Here is a 21,753-nt window from a genome sequence, read left to right on the forward strand (position 1 = left end):
CGTGCATATTAATCAGTTGGTTCCTTATCTTTCTCGCCCTGATCTGGCCACAGTGATCCATGCGACGGTCACCTCCAGGCTTGATTATTGTAACTCGCTCTATGCGGGGCTGCCCTTGAAGCTGACCCAGAAACTCCAGCAGGTGCAGAATGCCATGGCAAGGCTCCTTACGAGGTCCTTCCCACGGGATCACATTCATCCAGTGCTTTACCAACTGCACTGGCTCCCGGTGCAGTACAGGGTCAGGTTTAAGGTGCTGGTTTTGACCTTTAAAGCCCTATACGGCCTAGGACCCACGTACCTACGGGACTGCCTCTCCTGGTATGCCCCGCGGAGGACCTTAAGGTCCACAAATGACAACATTTTGGAGGTCCCAGGTTGCAAGGTGCTTAGATTGGTCTCAACTAGGGCCAGGGCCTCTTCAGTACTGGCCCCGACTTGGTGGAATGCTCTGTCACAAGAGACCAGGGCCCTGCGGGACTTGACATCTTTCCGCAGGGCTTGCAAGACAGAGCTGTTCCGCCTGGCCTTTGGTTTGGACTCAGTCTGACCCTTATGTTTTCCCTCCCCTTACTGTTTTGATCCAAGGGCTACTTTTAAAATGAGGCTGCATTTTAAATTGCACTTTAACCTATATTTTAAATTGTTTTTTCCCCTATTATGTTTTTATTGTAATTTTACTGGTGATAGCCGCCCTGAGCCCTGCTCTGGCCGGGGAGGGTGGGGTATAAATAAAAAAATATTATTATTATTGTTATTATTATTATTATTATTATTGCAAACTCATGTTTTGAATGCCACGTTTTTCTATTTGGCCAAAACATCATCATCCATGTGCAAGGAAGGTGTATCCTTTGGCTTTGCAAACTACAGTAGTACAAAAAACCCCAAATCACACAATGCAGTCAGAGTATGCTTAGTGGGTACAGAATGCTGATAGTGGGAGCTGGGGGAGGAAAACAGGGGTGGTGGAGGTGGAATGGCGTATCCTGACTGGGTGTGACTGGTTGGAGCACGCTGCAGCATTCTTGTTGCAGGTCTCCCTTGTCCTTTCCCTGTGACCCAGTTGGCATCTTTACATGGCCAAGCTGCGAATTAGACTGACTGTGCCCAGCACTGAGCTTTCAGAGTGGCAGAAGGGGATCGGGTTGCTGCAGGAGATTGCAAGCTCTGTGTACAATCTTCTGCAGAAAGCGACAAGCCTGAAAATGCCAGGAGTGTACCATGCAAACATCTTCTTCCCTTCCTCTCCAGAACGCTTGTTTTGCATAGCTTTGACTTGTTCCTTCTGCAAGCACCTGTAGCTGATTTGAATTATGTAAAAACACACCATTTGGGCACATGTCCCTGCATGCCAGGGGTGTTTTAAATAATGCTGGGCATGAATTGGCCCACGTGGAGCATCTTCCAGGATTATGGAAGCGCAGGGTGGGTGTTGGCAAGCCTTTCTGCAGGTGGAAACAACTTGTTTCCTGCGTCTGAGCTTGACTTCCTTGAGATGGAGAGCAGGGATGGGGGGATTGTGGGTGGCAAGGATAAGGAAAGGGTTAAGCTCATTCCTCTCTGAAACGCCACCCTCACCTAACCTTACATTAAGGAGCCACCACAGGTGGGCCACATGTCCGTCATGCAATGTGAAATATACTCAGAGTCCTGTAGTGATTTCATGCTCTTTCTTGCAGCTTGTAAAACAGTGATTGAATTGCCCCCCAAACCTCAGGCTTTTATATACATTAGTTACACAATGAGTCCCGTCTGATTGGCTGATTCTGCTTTCCTCCTGCAGCCTGATTGGTCTTTTCCTGCAGGCCAATCAGTTGTTGCATTTTAGGATCCTACCAGCCTAATAGGCTGATTTACTTCCTCCTGGAGCCTGATTGGTCTTTTCCTGCAGGCCAATCAGTTGTCGCATTCTAGGATCCTACTTGCCTATTGTTCTAGGATCCGAGCTTAGTACATAACACAAAGTGTCATTTTTAACTTAAATATTAGCAAAGTGCAAGAGGCTTTGTTTCAGATATTGCAGTACAATCTGTCTTTCACTTTTCCTTTGCCTGCCTCTGAAAAACAAAGAGAGGCACAAGGGTTTGAGGGTCAGGTTGGTATTCTGCAAACGAAGCCCTAAACTTGCCTGCAAAGTCTCATTCTGCAAGCACATTGGATTTATTGAGGTACGGCCTCTTTATCTGGCCCTTTGAAAAATAGGCGTGTAGTTCAAACTAGGGATTGAACTCCAAATGTAGAACCAAGTGCAGAGCGTGCTCACAAACCTGCAGATAGAAATCTCCTGTCTCCTGTCAACATATTCTGCATTTTTCTCTTCGTTCCTGCACCACCTAAAACTTTAAACTGGGTGCAAGCATTCAATTGCTGTCTGGACAGAATGCAGAACTTGTCCTTGTAGGCCTCATTTGGATCTCTCTCTATGTTCATTGGCAATGTCATAGAACAAGCACGATCCCAAATGAGTGCATTCAAGGCAAAGGCACATCTTTGCCCCATGTTCTTGGCCAACCAGAATGGGTGATGCTGTGTCATCTGGACCAATCTCCTGGAAGTACTTTATGTGGAAGGTCATCTTCAACGTAGAGGACTGAATAGCCATTTTCTGGACTCCTCTGAGCAGCAGAAAGTTTGAGCAAAAAAAGTTTCTGCAAAAAAAAGAAGACCTGGAGACTTAGAGAGTCTTTGTTGGGGATAGTCAGATCTCTCAATTTTCATTTCTCCTTTTTCCAGACTTGAATTGGAATTGACAATTTCTGCATTAGTTTCTGGTGTTTTTTTTTTAATTTTTAAGCCTTCATGGAAATTAATCTGCAACTTCAACTTTGTAATACACATTTCTCTTAATATACACATTTTTCTGCACCATTTTGCCCAAGGTGCACATTTTTGCAAGCCATTTCCCTCAGTTTCAATGCATTTTTATGTTACTTTCACTAATACCGGCATCCTTTCACCTAACATGTGGAGTTCGCTGCACATTTTTTGGTTGCAAAACTGAATCGCAGAAATTGAAGACGCGTGAATTTGTTGGCAGATAGCTATGTTTTGGTCCATGTATTGTTTGAGGAAGTGCAGATTAGGCCGGCTTGCATTAAAATGTGAACCAAATCTCTCTCCTCCTGCAATCCTGTATCTCTTTCCAACGTACAAACTGACCATGGGAGATAGTTGGATGCATTGCTGGCTTGTAAAGCAACAGTTTCCCAAAAGTCTTCTTTCCCAGCCAGACGGAAAAGCCAGACTTCTAATCCAGGTCCAAGATGCATCCAAATGGCTAAATATCCTTACAGAGACAATGTGTGTGCAAAAACTAGTACCCATCAGCCATCAAAAGCTGTTGATGCTCCTTCAAGCAAGCATTTTCTGGCTATCACTGCCTTCTTAAAAAAATCAGTCCCTCATTTTTCATGGCCATGACAATTTTCTTTTAACTAGGCCAATCTGTTAGGAATGCTTTTTTTTTTTTTTTTGGTATGGAGTCGGCTTCAGAAATTGTCTCAATGCCTTTAGCCTCTCTTTCTCTCTCTCTGGTCCTATACTTCTAATTCAAACACTTTCACCTGTGCAGAAGGACCTGGATATTCAGGAGCTGAAGTCTACCCTCAAGGAATACACCTCCGTAATAGAGGTACAGTTGCCATAATTTGTCTGGGAGCTGGAGACAGAAGAGGAGTCCTTCATTGGGGGGTTGTTGCTTGAAGGTTGTGTCTTGAGAGAGCTTTGTGTTTTTCTGTAGACCCTGCGGGTGGAGAAGAACAAACTGGTGAACAACATCCAGCAAATGCAGCAGGAGTTGATTTCGTGAGTATTTTTGCACTCCAAGGGGGCGAGATTCAGCGCCCTTATAATGAGAGACGCTCTTGGAGCTTCACAGATTTAATTCTTTGACTATCCTTCTGCTAGGAATGGCTTCAACTTCCCCTTGATATACAAATTCAACAGCAGCATCCTTGAAGGGACCAACTCTTTGCACTGCGAACTGGAGCTTGCCCAAGACCAAGCGGAGGTGGGCGTTTTTAATTGTATTTTATCTGCTTCTCCCCCTTGGTTCCCCAGAGCCAGTTCCTCTAATGTACAACTGGTCAAACGCGATCGACAGGTCGACCGCTGGTTGATATACCGTATTTTTCGCTCTATAAGACGCACTTTCTCCCTCCTAAAAAGTAAGGGGAAATGTGTGTGCGTCTTATGAGGCGAATGCAGGCTGCGCAGCTATCGCTGAAGCCAGAAGAGCAAGAGGGATCTGTGCGCAGTGATCCCTTTTGTTCTTCTGGCTTCTGGGATAGCCACGCAAAGCCTCTTGAGCGCAGCCGGAGCGCTCCTGCCTCTTCGCTCAAGAGGCTTTGCGTTGCATTCTTCTTTCTTGCCTTCCTCCTCTAAAAACTAGGTGCGTCTTATGGTCAGGTGCGTCTTATAGAGCGAAAAATACAGTAAGTCAATCGCAGGCTCATTTTCCTCCACTGGGGAAAAGGGGCATCTGGCCCTGCCCCCTCGCTCCTTCCTGTATCCTGTATTTCAAGAACAGAAGACGGAGTTACCGCTGGTGGGACTACTTCTTTTTCAATCAATGGCATGTGATCCCCCCCAAAAAAATTGACAGAAGAATTAGCAGCAGTCTGCCCCCAAAAATGGTAAACTGTGGCTTGCCCCCCCAAAAAAGCTCAACAATTTAGGTTCCCCTCTCCCCCAAAAATGGGTAGATTGCTGCTAGTTTTTTTAATCCGGGAGTAGATTGCAGTCTTTTGGGAGTTGGACATCCCTGATGTGACTAGGAAGTGAGACAGAGACCGCTACCTTGCTGTGTTCCAGACTGTCACACAGATCTCTGGCACATTTCTGTGCCTTTGAACAACGAGTGCACCTTTCTAAATAAGCATGTAGTTGCACATGCAGCTAATACAACTGCATCCAGCTCCCCTGCTCCCTCTCCCTTCACTGCCCCCCCCCCGGTGCTGGGTTTTAGATTGGAAGCTTCTAGGGGCAGGGGCCTGACTTCACATACTCTGCAAAGTGCCAGGGACACTGGTGGTGCGGTGACATCCAGCCAAACGGATGCACTTTCCCAGCGCAACTTGGAAGCAAAGGTTTATGTCCAGGGTAGCCTCTGGCCAGTGTTGAGACTTGGCAGATGGTTGAGCTTGTATCATATGGCTGTTGGGATACTGCCAGGGAGACGGGGGCATCAGGCGGGCCCCCAGCTGGCTCCAGCCACCGGCCGGCAGCCGGACGATCATCGGTCTCCCTTGGAACAGCATCAATCAGCAACACGAGGCTCAGATACATTTAGAGTGAATAAATCTTCCCAAGCAGAAGAGGCGGACAGAGCTATGTGTAAGCAGTATATTACAGCATTTTATTCAGCAGCAGGAACAAAGGAAAAAACATGTCTACTTCCCTTCGTCTCCAGCAAAACAGCTGAAATGCAAAAGCTATATACAAACGGCAGTTCCCAGCAGTTCTGTGCTGGAAGTAAACAGGCATATGACACACAACAGTCATGCCTGTACCCTTTTAAGGTGGAACGGAACTATATCCTAACAATGGCCCCTTTCTGATTGCTTTTCTATGCAGGTCTCTGGAATCGAATGGACTGCACTGGATGAATCGCTGGACGCGGAGGTTTTGCTGCTCCTGCAAGGGCCGGAGAGAGTGGGAGAAAAATTCAAGGCCACCATTCAGAAACTGGTATGGAAAAAGACTGTGGGTGGAATAGCAAATGGAAGACTGCAAAACCATTCCAAAGCTTTTGCTCATCTCAGAACCTGAACAAGATGCTTCTTCTCATTCTCCTGAAAATCCTTTTCTTCTTATGCCGATTCATAGCTATCCACAGTATGTTAGTGCTGAAAGAAGCATTTAGAGTGGTGCAGGAAATCTAGATTCTTCACCACATATGTTTGCTTATAGGCTTTTGATAGGCAGGGAAATAATAGCTGCCGATATGTATGCTTATCTGTTAGCGCAATGTTTCTCAGCCTGTGGCTCCCCAGGTGTTGTTGGACTACAACTCCCATCATTCCTAGCTAGCATGACCAGTGGTCAGGGATGATGGGAATTGTAGTCCAACAACATCTGGGGACCCACAGGTTGAGAAACACTGGTTTAGCAGCTTAGTCCTTTTGAAACAGTCCTATTCCTTCACAGGCACTGCATAGAACTCTTTTAGAGAAGCAAATAGCCTCTCGTTGCTAAGGTTCCACATCAAAATATTCAGCTCATAGTGGTGAGGAGGAATGGAAGTTCCCCCAGAATGTCTGCTTTATATGCATTATTTACACAACGGGCCCCACGTGATTGGCTAATTCTGGGATTCACCTGTAGGCCAATCAGTCACTTCCACCTGGAGTTGGATTGGGTGGCTCCTGTGGACCAATCGGACTGCTGCATTCTGGATCCTATTCAACTCAGTACATAACAGCGTGTTACCGTTTAGATAAAACAAAAAAATTTTTTTCCTTCCAGTAGCACCTTAAAGACCAACTAAGTTAGTTCTTGGTATGAGCTTTCGTGTGCATGCACACCTCTTCAGATACACTGAAACAGAAGTTGCCAGATCCTTCTATAGTAGTAAAACAGCTACTTTGAGATCTTGTCTATCTTGTATAGAATGTCCTGGGAGATTGAAGTGTTCTCCTACTGGTTTCTCTGTCTTGTGATTCTTGATGTCCGATTTATGTCCGTTTATTCTTTGGCGTAAGGTTTGGCCTGTTTGTCCAATATAGAGAGCTGAAGGACACTGTTGGCATTTGATGGCATATACAAGATCTCAAAGTAGCTGTTTTACTACAAAGGAATTTCAGAAATAGACTGGAAAGAGAAGCTGCTGAATTGCAACTCATTACCAAACTTAAAACCGTGGAGAGACCTGGTCTGAACAAAGACATTGGATTCTTATCTCATTATACATGACAAAGCCATTTTTCACCTTCTCACCCCTTGCTTTTTCCTGTAAGACCTATTGCAGTCGTTAAGAGTCGTCAACAGGCTCATCACAGCTATCTGCCAATCACCCATTCCCACCACCCTTCTGAGTAATACCCCTCCCCACCTTCTCACTATATAGAGGGATCTGGCAACTTCTGTTTCAGTGTATCTGAAGAAGTGTGCATGCACACGAAAGCTCATACCAAGAACTAACTTAGTTGGTCTTTAAGGTGCTACTGGAAGGGGGGAAAAAATTTTGTTTTGACTATGGCAGACCAACACAGCTACCTATCTGTTACCGTTTAGATGTAAAAGTTCATGGGACGTGACCTTTTTCTTTACAGAAGCAAGAACTTTCTCGAGTGGAGGAAATAGCCGTCCTGCAGGCAGAGGGCTTTGAGGCAAATATTCAAGAAGCCCATAAGGAGAAGCTCATGGTAAATGTTACTGAATGGCTAGAAAGGGGGCTTTAGAACACCTCCCCACTGTCTGAATTACAAGGGCTTGGGCAGAGCTTGCAGGGATGTGTACTGGCACAAAAATATCCCTCTTTGGGGTTTCGTAACTGCTTTCACAGGGACGCGGGTGGCGCTGTGGGTTAAACCACAGAGCCTAGGACTTGCCGATCAGAAGGTCGGCGGTTCGAATCCCCGCGACGGGGTGAGCTCCTGTTGCTCGGTCCCAGCTCCTGCCAACCTAGCAGTTCGAAAGCATGAGGTGCAAGTAGATAAATAGGTACCGCTCTGGCGGGAAGGTAAACGACATTTCCGTGCGCTGTTCTGGTTCGCCAGAAGCGGCTTAGTCATGCTGGCCACACAACCCGGAAGCTGTACGCCGGCTGCTTGGGCCAATACAGCGAGATGAGCGCTGCAACCCGAGTTGGCCACGACTGGACCTAATGGTCAGTGATCCCTTTAACTTTACCTTTTAACTGCTTTCACAAAGCAGTTATTCACATTTTTAACATTCACACTCAGTTTATTCGTATTCTTGATCTCAAGTTGTGTTTCCAGAAAGGGGCCTACTGCTCTGAAATGAACTGGGACCCTGTTGCCCCCCCCCCCCAGGGTGCTTGGCAGAAGGTTTGAATTTCTCTCCCCCACCTGTCCATTTCAGGTTATATTGGGGGTTTTTTTTGGGGGGGTTACCCCTCCATTTAAGTTAAAGAAGAGCTTTGGCACTTCCGACAGTGGCAGACTTGGGTACAGTCATACCTCATGTTACATTTACTTTAGGTTGCGCGTTTTCAGGTTGCATCCCGCGGTGACCCAGAAGTACTGGAAAGGGTTACTTCCAGGTTTCACTGCTTGTGCATGCGCAGAATGACGTCACGCGCATGTGCAGAAGTGACGGATTGCAACCCGCGCATGCGCAGATGTGGATTGCGTTCTTTTCAGGTTGAGAACGGGCCTCCGGAATGGATCCCGTTTGCAACCAGAGGTACCGCTGCACTGTGGCACTTGTGCAAGGCCAAAATTTACCTCCCCCCCCCCCCGCTGCTTTCCCGAAGCTGCGTAAGTTAGGTGCTGGGTTATGGGAAGGAGGCACCAGTCTCTGGCGGTGCTAGAGCCCTCCCACCTTCACCCCAAAGCTAGGAAAGCTCTAACATGGCTTTGGGAAGGAGGCGGGAGGACTCTAGGACCCTGCCAGAGCTGAAGCAGGATGTGCCCTGATTGGCTGTGTAGTTCTGAGAGACTTTTTCCTCTGTACATTTGGTTGAATGCTTCCCTGCTATGTATGAGGCCTCAAGTAAGAAAATGAAACCTCCATTCCTTTCTCCTCAAATTATGTGCCGTTTTTCACCCTCTTGAGCACTGAAAAGTCTTAACAAGATTTTGTCCTCTCTCTGGACCCTGATTATTGAAATATACTTGGAGTCGAGAGTGGATTTCATGCTCTTTATTCAGCTCATAGTGGTGAGGAGGAATGGAATTTTCCCCAGAATGTCTGCTTTATATACAGTGGTACCTCAGGATGCGAACGGGATCCGTCCCGGAGCCCCGTTTGCATCCTGAATGCAGCGCGAGCTGCAACGGCGCATCTGCGCCTGCGCAGGTCACGTTTTGCCGCTTCCGCGCATGCGCGTGACGTCATTTTGAGCGTATGCGCGAGCGGCGAAACCTGGAAGTAACGCGCTCTGTTACTTCTGGGTTGCCGCGGAGTGCAACTCGAACGCGCTCAACCCGAAGCACATTCAACCCGAGGTATGACTTTACCTTATTTACACAATGGGCCCCAAGTGATTGGCTAATTCCGGGATTCTCCTGTAGCCCAATCAGGTTGCGGATTCACTTCCACCTGGAGCTGGATTGGGTGGCTCCTGTGGACCAATCAGACTGCTGCATTCTGGATCCTGTTGTTCTAGGACCAATCAGACAGCTGCATTCTGAATCCTATTGTTCTAGGACCAATCAGACTGTTGCATTTTGGATCCTATTCAACTCAGTACATAACAATTATTTAAGTGGCTTTGCTAACAGGTTGCAAGCCAGCCTCTTCTTAAGGACCTTTGCAGCAATGCTGTACTTTTTAGGGTGTGTGTGTGAGGTGACTTCATTTCCCCATCCCCCAACATAGGGACCGCAGTCTGTCTCCCCCCACCCACCATTCCAGCAAAATAATTCCCAGTGAGCAAGTACAAAAGAGAAAGCAGAACAAAGGCATTACTTTGCAGTTATTACTACATTCAGGTTAATTTTCGTTTCTATTTATTTGATCCAAATTTAAATGGGAATGGGCCTTTTTCAGGTTAAACCAGCACACATTCATAGCTAATAGCTTGCTAAGTATTTCTTCTGAACACTCTGTATTGGGTACTTTTTTTTTGTTAAAATGTCAATACAGGAGCTCAAGCAAGATCTGGTGAAGAAAAGAACTCTCTGGCTTCAGAGACTTGATCTCTTGGAAGCTCAGAAGGACTCGTTGGACAAGGAGCTGATAAAGATGGCGGGAAACCTGAGGAGGATGAGAACTGAACAGCTGCACTTGAAGAAAGCGCTTTCATCCAGGTTATTTCCCCCCTCCCTTCTCCTTCTTTTAGTTTTTAGTATGTGCGTGTTGGGGATGGGGCAGAAATTTGATTCAGATTGCAACTTTCACTTCCTGAAGCAACAGGCAAAGCGAAACACACAGACGTCCTTTGAGATTTGCTATGCAGTTCTTAAACCAAAATATACGTACACCAGGGGAAAGCCGTTTGTGCCGGCAAAAACAACATAGAAAAGTGCATTATACTGGGGGAAATGGTTTGCAAGAAGAGGTGTATATAAGGCAAAATTGCATAGGAAAGTGTGTGCGTTAGAAGAAGCAGAATGCTGAAAAACTTGCACATGAGTGTTTCTGGTTTTTAATTGCAAGGCTGCAAAAATGTGGCAAACTAAACTTACTACTGGAAAATGAGAAACTGAGAGAAAACAGATTTGTTTTCAGTAGAGTGTGTGTGAGTGTGTGTTGCTGTGAGTCCCCGGGGGGGGTGTCAGTCTGAATGATACCCCTGGGTTCCTACCCAAACAGTAATCCTGTATTTGTCAGGTTAGGATCTGTAGAAGAAGGCTTGCTAAATAGGTCAAGGTAATGACCACGGCAGCTCAGTTAAGTATCCAACACCTGCACCTTCAAGGAATGAGTTTGGTTGCCACCAGAGGCACCAGGTTGCCTCCATGATTGAAGCACGTTGCTCACGTGTGACATCATGCATCACATGTGTGTGCCATCACATCCTCTGGAGGTGGATGAGTGCTCTGGCAGAGCCGGGAGCTAAAGCTGTGATGCGCTGGGCCCCCTCAACATGGAGGGTTCACGGGCGATCGAAGTCCCGGCTGGGGACGTCAGGACCAGGGGCAAGATGGCGGGGTGGGAGCAGGAACAGGGGTCCAGAAGCCAAGAGTCAAGAAGCTGAGGGTCCGAGGGTCAGGAAGCAAGGAGTCAAGAAGTCAGGAGTCCGAGGATCAAGAAGCAGGGAGTCAAGAAGCCGAGGTTCAAGGATCAGGAAACAAGAAGCCAAATGCAGCAAGGCAGGGAGCGTGTTGCTGTGGCAAAGAGCCGAAGGGAAATGCTGACCTTATATCCCTTCCCAGCTCTTGCCACCAGGTGTTGTGAGGCCGCGCCTTGCCTCTTCAGAACAAACTTAGGAAGGCCCCAGTCCTGCAAAGTCCTATTGGTCACAGGGCCTGGCTCCTGAACACACACCTGACAGAGGGAGCTGGGCTCCCTTCAGACAAACATGGAGGGAGCCAAAGACACCTCACCCCCTAGATTGGTGCATCTGGTTGCCACAGAGTCACTTCACCTGGCTGGATGCCACATCATGGAGCAATGTCTTGCTGTTAACCAGAAGGTTGGTGGTTGGAGCCCACCCAAGAATGGCTGTAGACTGGATTCCTGCATTGCTGGGGATTGGAATAGATGACCCTCGGGGCCCTTTCCTACTCTATGATCCTATTATCCTAGAATGGAGAATAATAGGCCAAGCAGGGCTGGGTATGTGAGAGTTGTGTGAGAGAAAATTTCAGCTGAAGCTGGAGGAACAGAGACATGTCTTGCGTTGTGCTAGATTTAGGGCTCCCCGGAAACCTAATGGAGAAGCAAGATCTGTTGGGACGATAATGCTTGATTTTTTTTTCCTACTTTGGAAATTGCTTGAATTCTGAAACTAAGGGATTCGACTCTGTTGAATGGGACAAATGAGTCCCTGTGTGTCATGGGCCCAATTACTTCTAAGTGGTGACAGAGAAGAGATGCCTGGTAGGAGAAAGGGAGCTAGAAGAACGTGGACCTGCACAGGTGTAGGAGATGGGCAGGTGTACCCAACAATGCTTCTAGGTTTGGACTGGCCATATACCATCAAGCAGAATTTGAAGAGGAAGCAATTACATTTCTGAGCAGTGCTGCTCTAAAATCCTCTGCATGCCCTCAAGCTCTTCTTGCCTTATATCCCTTAGGCAGCATGAACTGGAGCTGGCCAGACGGCTGAAAGAGGACACTGTGTCAGAAGGAGGCATCTTGAGATCAGCACTGCAAGAGCTAACCCAACAACTTGAGGATGCCAGCAAGCGGGTAAGTGCAGCATGTTGTGCTGCTCTTGCTTTTAAGACTTTGCATACAGGAAGATGGAAGAAGGACAACTTTGGAGGACAAGAGCAGGATGTGGAAGACATTGTCTTGTTTGGAACCTCAGAGAAGGAAGGCCTAAAACTAAGGCAGAGACAAAAGAGACCAAGCCTATTACAGAGTAGCAATTGGATTTCCATATCCTACTTTGCATGTGTGTGCAATGATTCAGCATCCCCTGTTTTGAGGTACTTATTGTGGTGTTGGTGGGACTAGAGCTACTTCCTCCTTCTCCTTTTTCTTTAAAGGCAGCTGACTCTAGTGCCCCCTGAGTGCCTCTGGGAGCATAGGAAGCTATTCCTATTGTCTCCACTGTCTGGCATGGTCTTATGTGAGGTTCCAGGTAGGAGTCTTATTCCCCATCCCTACCAGGAATAGACCTGGGACCTTCTGCATGCAAAGCAGATGGTCTACAACTGAGCTATGGCCCTATTCTTAAAGGCAGCAGAAGCCAGAGTTCTGCTCCTTGTGCTGAGTTTAAACTTTAAAAGGTGAAAAGGTGAAGGTAAAGGATTTCCGTACACCCATGTACAGCCCACGTCTTCAGCGCCTGCATGGGCTGGGTGTCAGGAGCACCTTCTCTGACCTTCCGATCACAGGAACATATGAACAGGCAAGGTGGTGTTTTCCTATCACTGAACTACAGTCCTTCCAATGAATCTGAATCCCATTGAAGATCGCCAACGTCTTGCCAAGTTTGGGACCAGGGGTGAGGCAGGGGAGTTAATAATAATAATAATAATCTATTTATTATTTATACCCCGCCCATCTGGCTGAGTTTCCCCAGCCACTCTGGGCGGCTCCCAATCAAGCTTTAAAAACAATACAGCATTAAATATTAAAAACTTCCCCAAACAGGGCTGCCTTCAGATGTCTTTTAAAAATAGGATAGCTGCTTATTTCCTTGACATCTGATGGGAGGGCGTTCCACAGGGCAGGTGCCACTACCGAGAAGGCCCTCTGTCTGGTTCCCAGTAACCTCACTTCTCACAATGAGGGAACCGCTAGAAGGCCCTCAGCGCTGGACCTCAGCGTCCGGGCTGAACGATGGGGGTAGAGACGCTCCTTCAGGTATACAGGACCAAGACCATTTAGGGTTTTAAAGGTCAGCACCATGCATCGCACATCACAACTTCAGTGCACATACATGTGAACTTGGAGAGCATGGGTAGGATTCAACCTGGTATTCTTCTCCCTGCTTCACACAGAATGCAGCTGCTGAGATCGTTTTGAACTGTTGATAACGGTAACGCTTCAACATGCAGTGTTGGGGAAGAGGTCTCTTGGTGATGGAATAAGAACAAGGGTTTTATCTTCATCTGTGAAGTGCTAGAGGGCCTGACCTTTGTGGTTGCTGGCAAGGTAGCCCTTGTAGAGTGCATCCTGTGTGTTTGGGGAAAAGCAGAACCTGTGCGTTCACTGGAACTTGCAAAATTCTGAATGCAGAGGAAGTCTAAGCTGAGAGGAAGGGTTGGTGGCTTTTAAGTGCCTTACGCAGGAAAGAAGCAACTTGACACATACGTCTGCTCAGAGAAAACCAACAGATCCTGCGAGTGTTAAAACTATATATATATATGAAGCGGCAGATCAGGAGTTCATTGCTTCCGGAGAGAGAGAGCAAAGGCATTTCGGCTTTTGTTTGTGTGAGGTCTGCTGAGCCGTCTAGAAGGGAGTCCCTCCAAACTTTGCTGACTTGCTGTTGCTCCCGCAGGCTAAGGATCAGGAGAACGACCTTCACGCTGCCAGCCTGGAAGCAAGGTCTTTGCAAAGGGAGCTGGAAGAGAGCATCGCTGAGCAAACAAACCTCCGGAGTGTAAATATAAACTTAACACGCACTTGCCAGGTGCTGGAACTGAAAGCTAAAGACCAGAGCAGTAAGTATCGCTTGAAGTTACTCTTTCCGTGACTTAAGGGCAGCTGGCATGTGTTCTTTGGCCTGAATGAAAATGGGAGTGTTTGCTTCACTCTGGGTTTCATCCTAAAATACCCAATCTTACCATCAAATTTTTGTGTTTTGTTTTTCATTTTGAGCCGAGAACCATATTGCAAAATTCGGAGAAGTACAAAATTTCAGAACATCTACTTGTGCAAAGAGATGTGCTTATTAATGGGTAAAAATTATCCAGTGTCCATGCATTGGGAGTGATTTGAAGGATCCAATTGGAGCCCAATGTATTAAGAAGGCAGAACAATCTGACACTCCTTACCCAGCTGTGACCTGGAACACATCTGAGAATTCGTGCCTCAAATGCTGCTGCTTGGAAGATGCAATGTTTTTTTGATCTATCTCTTTAGATACTGTCCAAGTGTTTTTGTGCTTCAAACAACTTTTCCTCCTGCCTCCTAGGAGAACTTGGTGCAGAGTTCCTCTATTAATAATGTTAATAGAGGCATATCATTGGTGTCTATTCTGAATCTCGCTCAGAAATCAACATTTGCCTGTCCTTATGTTTTTACGTGAAAGTGGTCCCAAGGTCTGTTGTGGCTTTGCCTCAGTTTCTTTAGGACTTGCTGTTATTGTTGGTGCTATATATGTATATGAGTTCCTGAATACCAAGGTCCAAGTTTGGGGCAAGTACTCTTTGATGAGACAATCCCGGCAGAGATTTAAAGTCACAAAATATGTAGCAAAGTAAAGTGTGGAAATATAGATTGTTAGACCTTTAAAATATGCCTCTCCAAGGGAGTTCCAAAATTTCCCTCTCCGCACAACATAGGAAAAGACCACATGTTTGGTAAGTTAAAATTTGGTTTACTTACAAACTCTTCAAAGGTCAGATTCATATGCTTTTGCATACATCAGTCAGATAAGTTGCACAGGCAGTAAAACATAACTTACTTACAAAGTGGTGAAAGTTCCTAGTTTATTGGTATAGGAAGTCAAGAGTGACTGGTGAGAGCTAAGCTGCAGCAACCAGCTCAGACCTCTTCACACGCTGAGCTTCTAAGGTAGTCTGCACAATAGGCTTGATTACCTATTTCAGGCATCCCCAACCTTCAGTCCTTCAGATGTTTTGGACTACAATTCCCATCATCCCTGACCACTGGTCATGTTATCAAGGGATCATGGGAATTGTAGGCCAAAATATCTGGAGGGCCGCAGGTTGGGGATGCCCGACCTATTTCCTCCCAAGGTAAGGGAAGTGACATGGCTAAGCCTGACAGCACAGCTTACTCTGTGGTATTAACCCCTTCATGCATTAATTAAACTTAAGCATGTTGGTTATATGTGGCTGGTTATCCCACCATTTGTGTACTCATATTGGTGGACTGCTTTTATTTTGGCTAAAGAAGACAAACTCTTGTATAATTTGGATAGTTTCTGATCAATCCTTGCAACGTCTTGCTTCTTAGCTGCTCTTGACTCACTCAGGCAGAAGCATTTTGAAGGACTGTTGTGTGGAGTTCTTTGTCAGGTATTATTATTATTATTATTATTATTATTATTAATTACAAAGTTAGTGAACCCAAGCAGAATTGTGACAACATCTGGGGTTTGCTGGCTACCTTAAAGGTAAAGGTAAAGGGACCCCTGACCATTAGGTCCAGTCATGACTGACTCTGGGGTTGCGGCACTCATCTCGCTTTATTGACCGAGGGAGCTGGCGTACAGCTTCCGGGTCATGTGGCCAGCATGACTAAGCCGCTTCTGGCGAACCATAACAGAGCACAGAAATGCCATTTACCTTCCCGCTGGAGTGGTACCTCTTTATCTACTTGCACTTTGACGTGCTTTCGAACATCTAGGTTGCCAGGAGCAGGGACCGAGCAATGGGAGCTCACCCCGTCGCGGGGATTCGAACCGCCGACCTTCTGATCAGCAAGTCCTAGGCTCTGTGGTTTAACCCACAGCACCACCCGCATCCCTCGCTGGCTACCTTACCCATCCCAATTTTACAGTGTTCTGCACTGCAAGCTTCCTTCCAAGATGTTCTGTTTGCTTGCTGTAGTGTAGGAAGTTGCCCTGCACTTAATAGGATGGTTTGTCCCTCTAGTCTTTCCCAGAAGTCTCCTCCAGCCTTACCTGGAGATGCCAGGGTTTGAACCCAGGACCTTCTGCATACAAAACAGATTCTCTGCCATTGAGCTAGGGCAGCTCCCCAGTAGGATTTGGCATTCCCCCTTCCTCTCTTGCTCCAAGCATTGACGTGTCACCTCTAGTAGTGTATTGTCAGATAGAACATAAGCCACACCTCCAAAATGATCTCGCGTGTGATGTCAGGACCACTTGACCCAGGATACTAACATCCTGCTGACAATTCTTTGAATTAAAACAGCGCTGTGTCTGTGATGATGAGAGTCCTTCGTCCAGCCCAAATGTAAACGAAGAGATAAGAACAGGGCAGAAGGTAAGACCTGGCAGCTCCTGACTCTTTAACGGAGAGCGTGCATGGTGTACGAGAAGTGGAACAGGAAAAAGAAGCTTCCTCTTGTTTGAAGTGCAACTTTTCCCCCTTAGAAAACCCCACAGCAGAGATGATGCAATTCATGAACGCTTAGGTACATGAGCTGGGCGATATATCAATACAGTGGTACCTTGGGTTACATACGCTTCAGGTTACAGACTCCGTTAACCCAGAAATACTGCTTCAGGTTAAGAACTTTGCTTCAGGATAAGAACATAAATTGTGCTCCAGCAGGGCGGCAGCAGCAGGAGGCCCCATTAGCTAAAGTGGTGCTTCAGGTTAAGAAGAGTTTCAGGTTAAGTACGGACCTCCGGAACGAATTAAGGACTTAACCCGACGTACCACTGTACAGTGGTACCTCAGTTTTCGAGCATCTCGGAAGCTGAACATTTTGGAACCTGAATGGCAAAAACTCAAAAGTAATTGCTTCCATTTTTTAATGCGCCAAAGCAGTCGAATGACTTCCGCAGTGTGTTTTTCTTTTTTCTCCATTGGCTTTCCTGACCGCTCTTTGCGCCTCGGTTGTCGGACGTTTCGGAAGTCGAACGGTCTTCCGGAACAGATTATGTTTGACAACCGAGGTACCGCTCTATATCGTCCAAAACCGGTTTCAAGTTCACATTGTGATAATTGTTTCATAATATTTGAGCTGGCAATGTATCACGAATCACAATGTGTGTGAGGGCTAGGCGATACCTGGTTTTCAATATCGCAATAACTCACCAGCTAAACATCTTGATAACTCTCCAGATAAGCATCGCAATAACTCACCAGCTAAACACTGCAATCTTATCAGCTGCTAAACCTCACAATATCGCCTGCTAAACACTGCAATGTTACCACCAGCTAAACAGCGCAACGTGGCCCTACCCTACCACCTTCACTATTGGTGAATCCAGGGCTAGTTCCACATTAGTGCTTTTTAGTGAGTTATTTTCCCCACAATTAGCTGGAAAGGGATTTAGAATAAAGTTCTATACAGCACTTAATGTAGTGATATACTCTGCAAAATGTCTTTCCCCCATTGAGAAGATCCAAACTGGTGCTCTAGTTTTAAACTGAGCTCTTAAAACAGAGAGGTTTGGCTGGCACTTTCATTATACGCCTTTCAGAGCCAGGCGAAAACATTCCTCTTCAACCAGGCCTTTGGCTAATTAACATCTGATGCCTTTTGAAATGTGTTGTGGGGTGTATTGGTTTGTGTTTGTCCTAATCCTTATTATGTATTTTGTGTTTTTTATCTTGTATATTTATATTATGAACTGCCCTAAGATCAACAGATGAAGGGCTGGTATATAAATTAACAACAACAACAACAACAACAACAACAACAGAACCTAAACTAAGGGCTCATTTACACATACCTTTCCCCACACACTTTCTGGGTCCACACTTTCCTGGTCTGTGTCTGAGTGGTGTTCCCCTCCCCCCTTTTGCCTTAACACTTTCACCAGGAAAACCAGCTCTTTCATGCTAATAAGAACAAATGGAAATTTGGGGTTTCTTGCATTAGAGAGTGGGCTTTCATGAGGGAAGCAGCAGGGCAAAAAAGCAAATAATAATAAATAATAATAATAAATAAATAAACCTGCTTGGCTACAGATCGGAAAAACGTGAACCTGAGCCTAGAAAGAATGAAGGATAAAGAATGTGGGTGAGCCAAAAATCTTAGAACTCAATGCTTCAAGATTTCTAGGGCTTCCTTAACAAAACCATCCCCATTCCCATGAAGGAAACTGCAAAGTTATCTTATCCTCCTCTAACAATGGGATGTCTTTAAGCTAATGCTCCGTTTTTTAAAAGGTGGGTGGAGATGACTACAAAATTGTCCTTCTAACCCATGTGCCAAGTGCTAGATTCCTCTCTATTGACAAAAGCTCCATCAGCTAATCGCGTGGCAAGTTCCGGGTTTTGAGGCGGGGCAGTGGGAGAAAGAAGGCTTATGCCTTAACTTTTTCTTCTTCACTTAGAAAAACTGCTGCTACAAAGGATTCGGGTACCAAGAGAATCTGCTGTTTGACTTGTCCTGGTCACACGCTTTGAGGCGCCGGTGCTTGCAATATTCTTCACTACTAGGTAAGATTGAAAATATCTCCCCTTTATTCTTTGAACGATGCAGTTCAGCAGGGTGCAGGCTTTTCATACCAAACACAACCTAAAGCCCTTTCTTAGCCATGAGCACCTAAAGTCCTTTCTTTTGAGAGCATCCTTTCAGGTGACAAGGAAGACTGGAAACTGGTTGCACTGTGCTCAGCAGTGAGGACTGAACTACTTTTTAGGATAAACATGTCCCACTCCCCCTTCAAAACAAAATGAAACAAAGCATGTACCACCCAGACCTATGTTGATGAAAATAGGATACATTTAGGACCCTGTTTTGGAATGTGTCACCAGTCCAGATTGGGGGGCCCACACAGTTTTCTGGCTGAAAATCCCCACCCACCCACACCCCAATATGTAGTCTAGCCTTCAGTGAAATTCTCATGACCAGCTAGCTAGTTCAGCCCCACGCGTTTTGAGAGGCCTCTGAAAATTGCCAGTTAGTTAGCCTTGTTCTGTGGGATTCTGGGAAAGCAAGGTTACAACTTGTGGCTCACCCCATACATTTCAGGCACAATTGACACCCATGTTGACACATATGGCCTCACCCATGGAACCTTAGAAACTGTAGGTTGTTAAGGGTGCTGTGATTTGTAGCTTTGTTGGGGGGGGGATACACTATAGTTCCCAGGATTCCTTTGCAGAAAGCCACCTCTTCGTTGGTGGAGGTTGTTAATCAGAGGCTGGGATGGTCATCTTGTTAGAGAAGCTGTTGCAAGTTTCCTGCACGAAGCAACATTGGATTATACAACCTTGAAGCCCTTTTATGGTTCTATGTATGCTTTTGACAGATGCGTTGACCCTTGACCCTCTCCAGCTGATCCAGAGGAGCTCTGTGTCCAGGGCCTTTGAAAATGCGAGATTTCTGTCTACTTCTGGACAGAAACATCTGAGAAATGGCTCCATCTTCGATGTGAATCTGGAGGGGCACAAGTAAGACCAGTGGCCAAGTTTCAAAAATATAGGCTCCATGGGCACTTCTTCTCTGAATGAAGCTGCCATCTTGGATGGAAGTGCCTCCAATGTCTCACTATTGCAATTGGCCAGGGAATAACCAGGGCGTGGCTTGAGAAGCCCAAAGGTTCACCAAGTATAATGAGCAGAGCTGGCATTGGAGGGAGGGGGTCTAAAAACTTCAGCCTGCCATCAGCCTGTCCCAACCTGCCCACTTTTGGGGGGACCAGTCCAGGGGCTGGCATGGCCTCTCGTCTTCCTCCTCCCTAAGTCTCAGTGTTGCAGTTGCAGAACTCAGCAAGAGGAGAAGGATGGAGACAAACCTACATTTAGTTGACCCTACCTCTCATTTATGGGACGCAAGTGGCGCTGTGGGTTAAACCACAGAGCCTAGGACTTCCCGATCAGAAGGTCGGCGGTTCGAATCCCCGCGACGGGGTGAGCTCCCATTGTTCGGTCCCTGCTCCTGCCAACCTAGCAGTTCGAAAGCACGTCAAGTGCAAGTAGATAAATAGGTACCGCTCCAGCGGGAAGGTAAATGGCATTTCCGTGCGCTGCTTTGGTTCGCCAGAAGCGGCTTAGTCATGCTGGCCACATGACCCAGAAGCTGTACGCCGGCTCCCTCAGCCAATAAAGCGAGATGAGCGCCGCAACCCCAGAGTCGGTCATGACTGGACCTAATGGTCAGGGGTCCCTTTACCTACCTGTCATTTGCTCTGGATCCATCCAGTTGTTGTCATCCCTGCCTCCCCCCCCAATCCCTGCCTCCCCCCCCCAACCCCTGAGAGTTGGCAGACCACATTTGTAAGCTAGTGAAATAATAATTCACATTCTGTGATTCTCCCTGAACTATACCACTGGCTGTGACACCCGGAATAAGTAGATGTCTGCCTAAGTCTGGCTTGTTTTCTACTCTGGCCTACAGCCACTTCCTCAACACTCTTTCTGCATCACAGCCAGTGGGACTGTTCACCTATGTAAATGCTGTAGATAAAAATATCCCCTGTGCAGCTTGCTTGAGGGGTAACGATGGTGAAGCGCAATGCTTTGGCTGCCTCATGCAAATGAAGCTTTCTGCCGTCAGGTGCGATGCCCAGTCTGTTGGTAACCAGACCGATGCAGAGCTTGCCTTAGCCAGAAGGATGGATGCAGAGTCTACCAAGGTGAGTCTTCCATCAAGTTTTCCATCAGTTTTGAGTGACAGCACAGCTTCTCCGGGAGAAAACTGGATAGTTTAAATCTAGTGGGTGGGGGCTACAGTTTGTCATGTGGGGAGAGAGCTTGGGGGGGTTGCTGTGGCAGAATGGTTCCACAAGTTTATTCCCCACCCCCTATGGTGGAGAAGCTTTGTGGGTTCGTATTAAACTCTCTGAAATACCTGTATCCTGGTTCTTCTGGGAACAGTTCTGCAAGACAATGCACTGTTGAAAGATGTGCTTAACTTTCCTTCAGGGCATGAGCTAAGGAAATACCAGATCCACATTAAGTTTAACGTGATGTGCTTTTTTTCAAAGGGGTGAGGATTAAAAATCCTAACCCCTTTAAGGTTGTGTATGCACAATGCATTTAAAGCGCATCCACACTCCAAAGAGTCCTGGGAACTGTAGTTTGGTCAGGGTGCTAGGAATCGTAGCTCCGCAGGGGTTAAACTTGCAAACCGGACCTGTGATCCTCCGATGAAGGGCTATGAGCAACATCTGAGCTATGAGCAGCAGAAGTAATTAGATTATAATGTTGTGGTTGTGATGTAATAGATAGAAGGTAAGGTGCGGCAGGAGGGGAGAAACAACTGCATGGGAAAAGATAAAAATGAGAGAAAAGATGAAATTGAGTTTTGATTGCATATGTTTAAAATGTTGAAACGTAATAAAACATAATGGGAAGAAAGAGTGGGTTTTCTCAGGGAAAACAGTGGGACAAGCGGGAGTCTGGATGAGCCCAAAGTTATACAAACGCTATCAAACTAAATAATAAGTGGCCGCTTGAATTCTCTTGGCCCTGAACCTTGTATGAATTTACGACTCAATCTAGCTGGGGCCAGTGGGGGAACTGCCCCCTATAGGGAAGGGGAGGAGCCCGTAAACACATCCAAAATAAATAGTGACGGTCTGGGATTGGATTTTTAAAATGCCAAACACAACCCATCAAGTTTAGAAGGGAAACGCTGAGGTCTTCATGTTTGTTTGCCTTTAATGGCTTTCCTGGGGCTCTCATGGTTACTCAAGGTAACTGGATGGTGAGCTGAAGAGGTCTG

General features: G+C 46.4%; 1 protein-coding gene across 1 annotated transcript in view; it reads left to right on the forward strand.

Moving 5' to 3' along the window:
- The window catches only part of IRAG2 (inositol 1,4,5-triphosphate receptor associated 2), a 58,990-nt gene that overhangs the window by 15,646 nt on the left and 21,591 nt on the right, over positions 1-21,753 (forward strand). The window contains exons 10-22 of the mRNA XM_053406593.1: positions 3,575-3,634; positions 3,743-3,807; positions 3,910-4,012; positions 5,578-5,691; positions 7,275-7,367; positions 9,775-9,938; positions 11,871-11,985; positions 13,751-13,913; positions 15,394-15,455; positions 16,317-16,388; positions 18,416-18,521; positions 19,337-19,478; positions 20,584-20,662. Of these exons, the coding sequence (XP_053262568.1) occupies positions 3,575-3,634; positions 3,743-3,807; positions 3,910-4,012; positions 5,578-5,691; positions 7,275-7,367; positions 9,775-9,938; positions 11,871-11,985; positions 13,751-13,913; positions 15,394-15,455; positions 16,317-16,388; positions 18,416-18,521; positions 19,337-19,478; positions 20,584-20,662 (1,338 nt within the window). The remainder of the gene's footprint in view (positions 1-3,574; positions 3,635-3,742; positions 3,808-3,909; positions 4,013-5,577; positions 5,692-7,274; positions 7,368-9,774; positions 9,939-11,870; positions 11,986-13,750; positions 13,914-15,393; positions 15,456-16,316; positions 16,389-18,415; positions 18,522-19,336; positions 19,479-20,583; positions 20,663-21,753) is intronic.

Source organism: Podarcis raffonei, chromosome 10 (genome assembly GCF_027172205.1).
Source record: "Podarcis raffonei isolate rPodRaf1 chromosome 10, rPodRaf1.pri, whole genome shotgun sequence".
NCBI classification, from domain to species: Eukaryota; Metazoa; Chordata; class Lepidosauria; order Squamata; family Lacertidae; genus Podarcis; species Podarcis raffonei.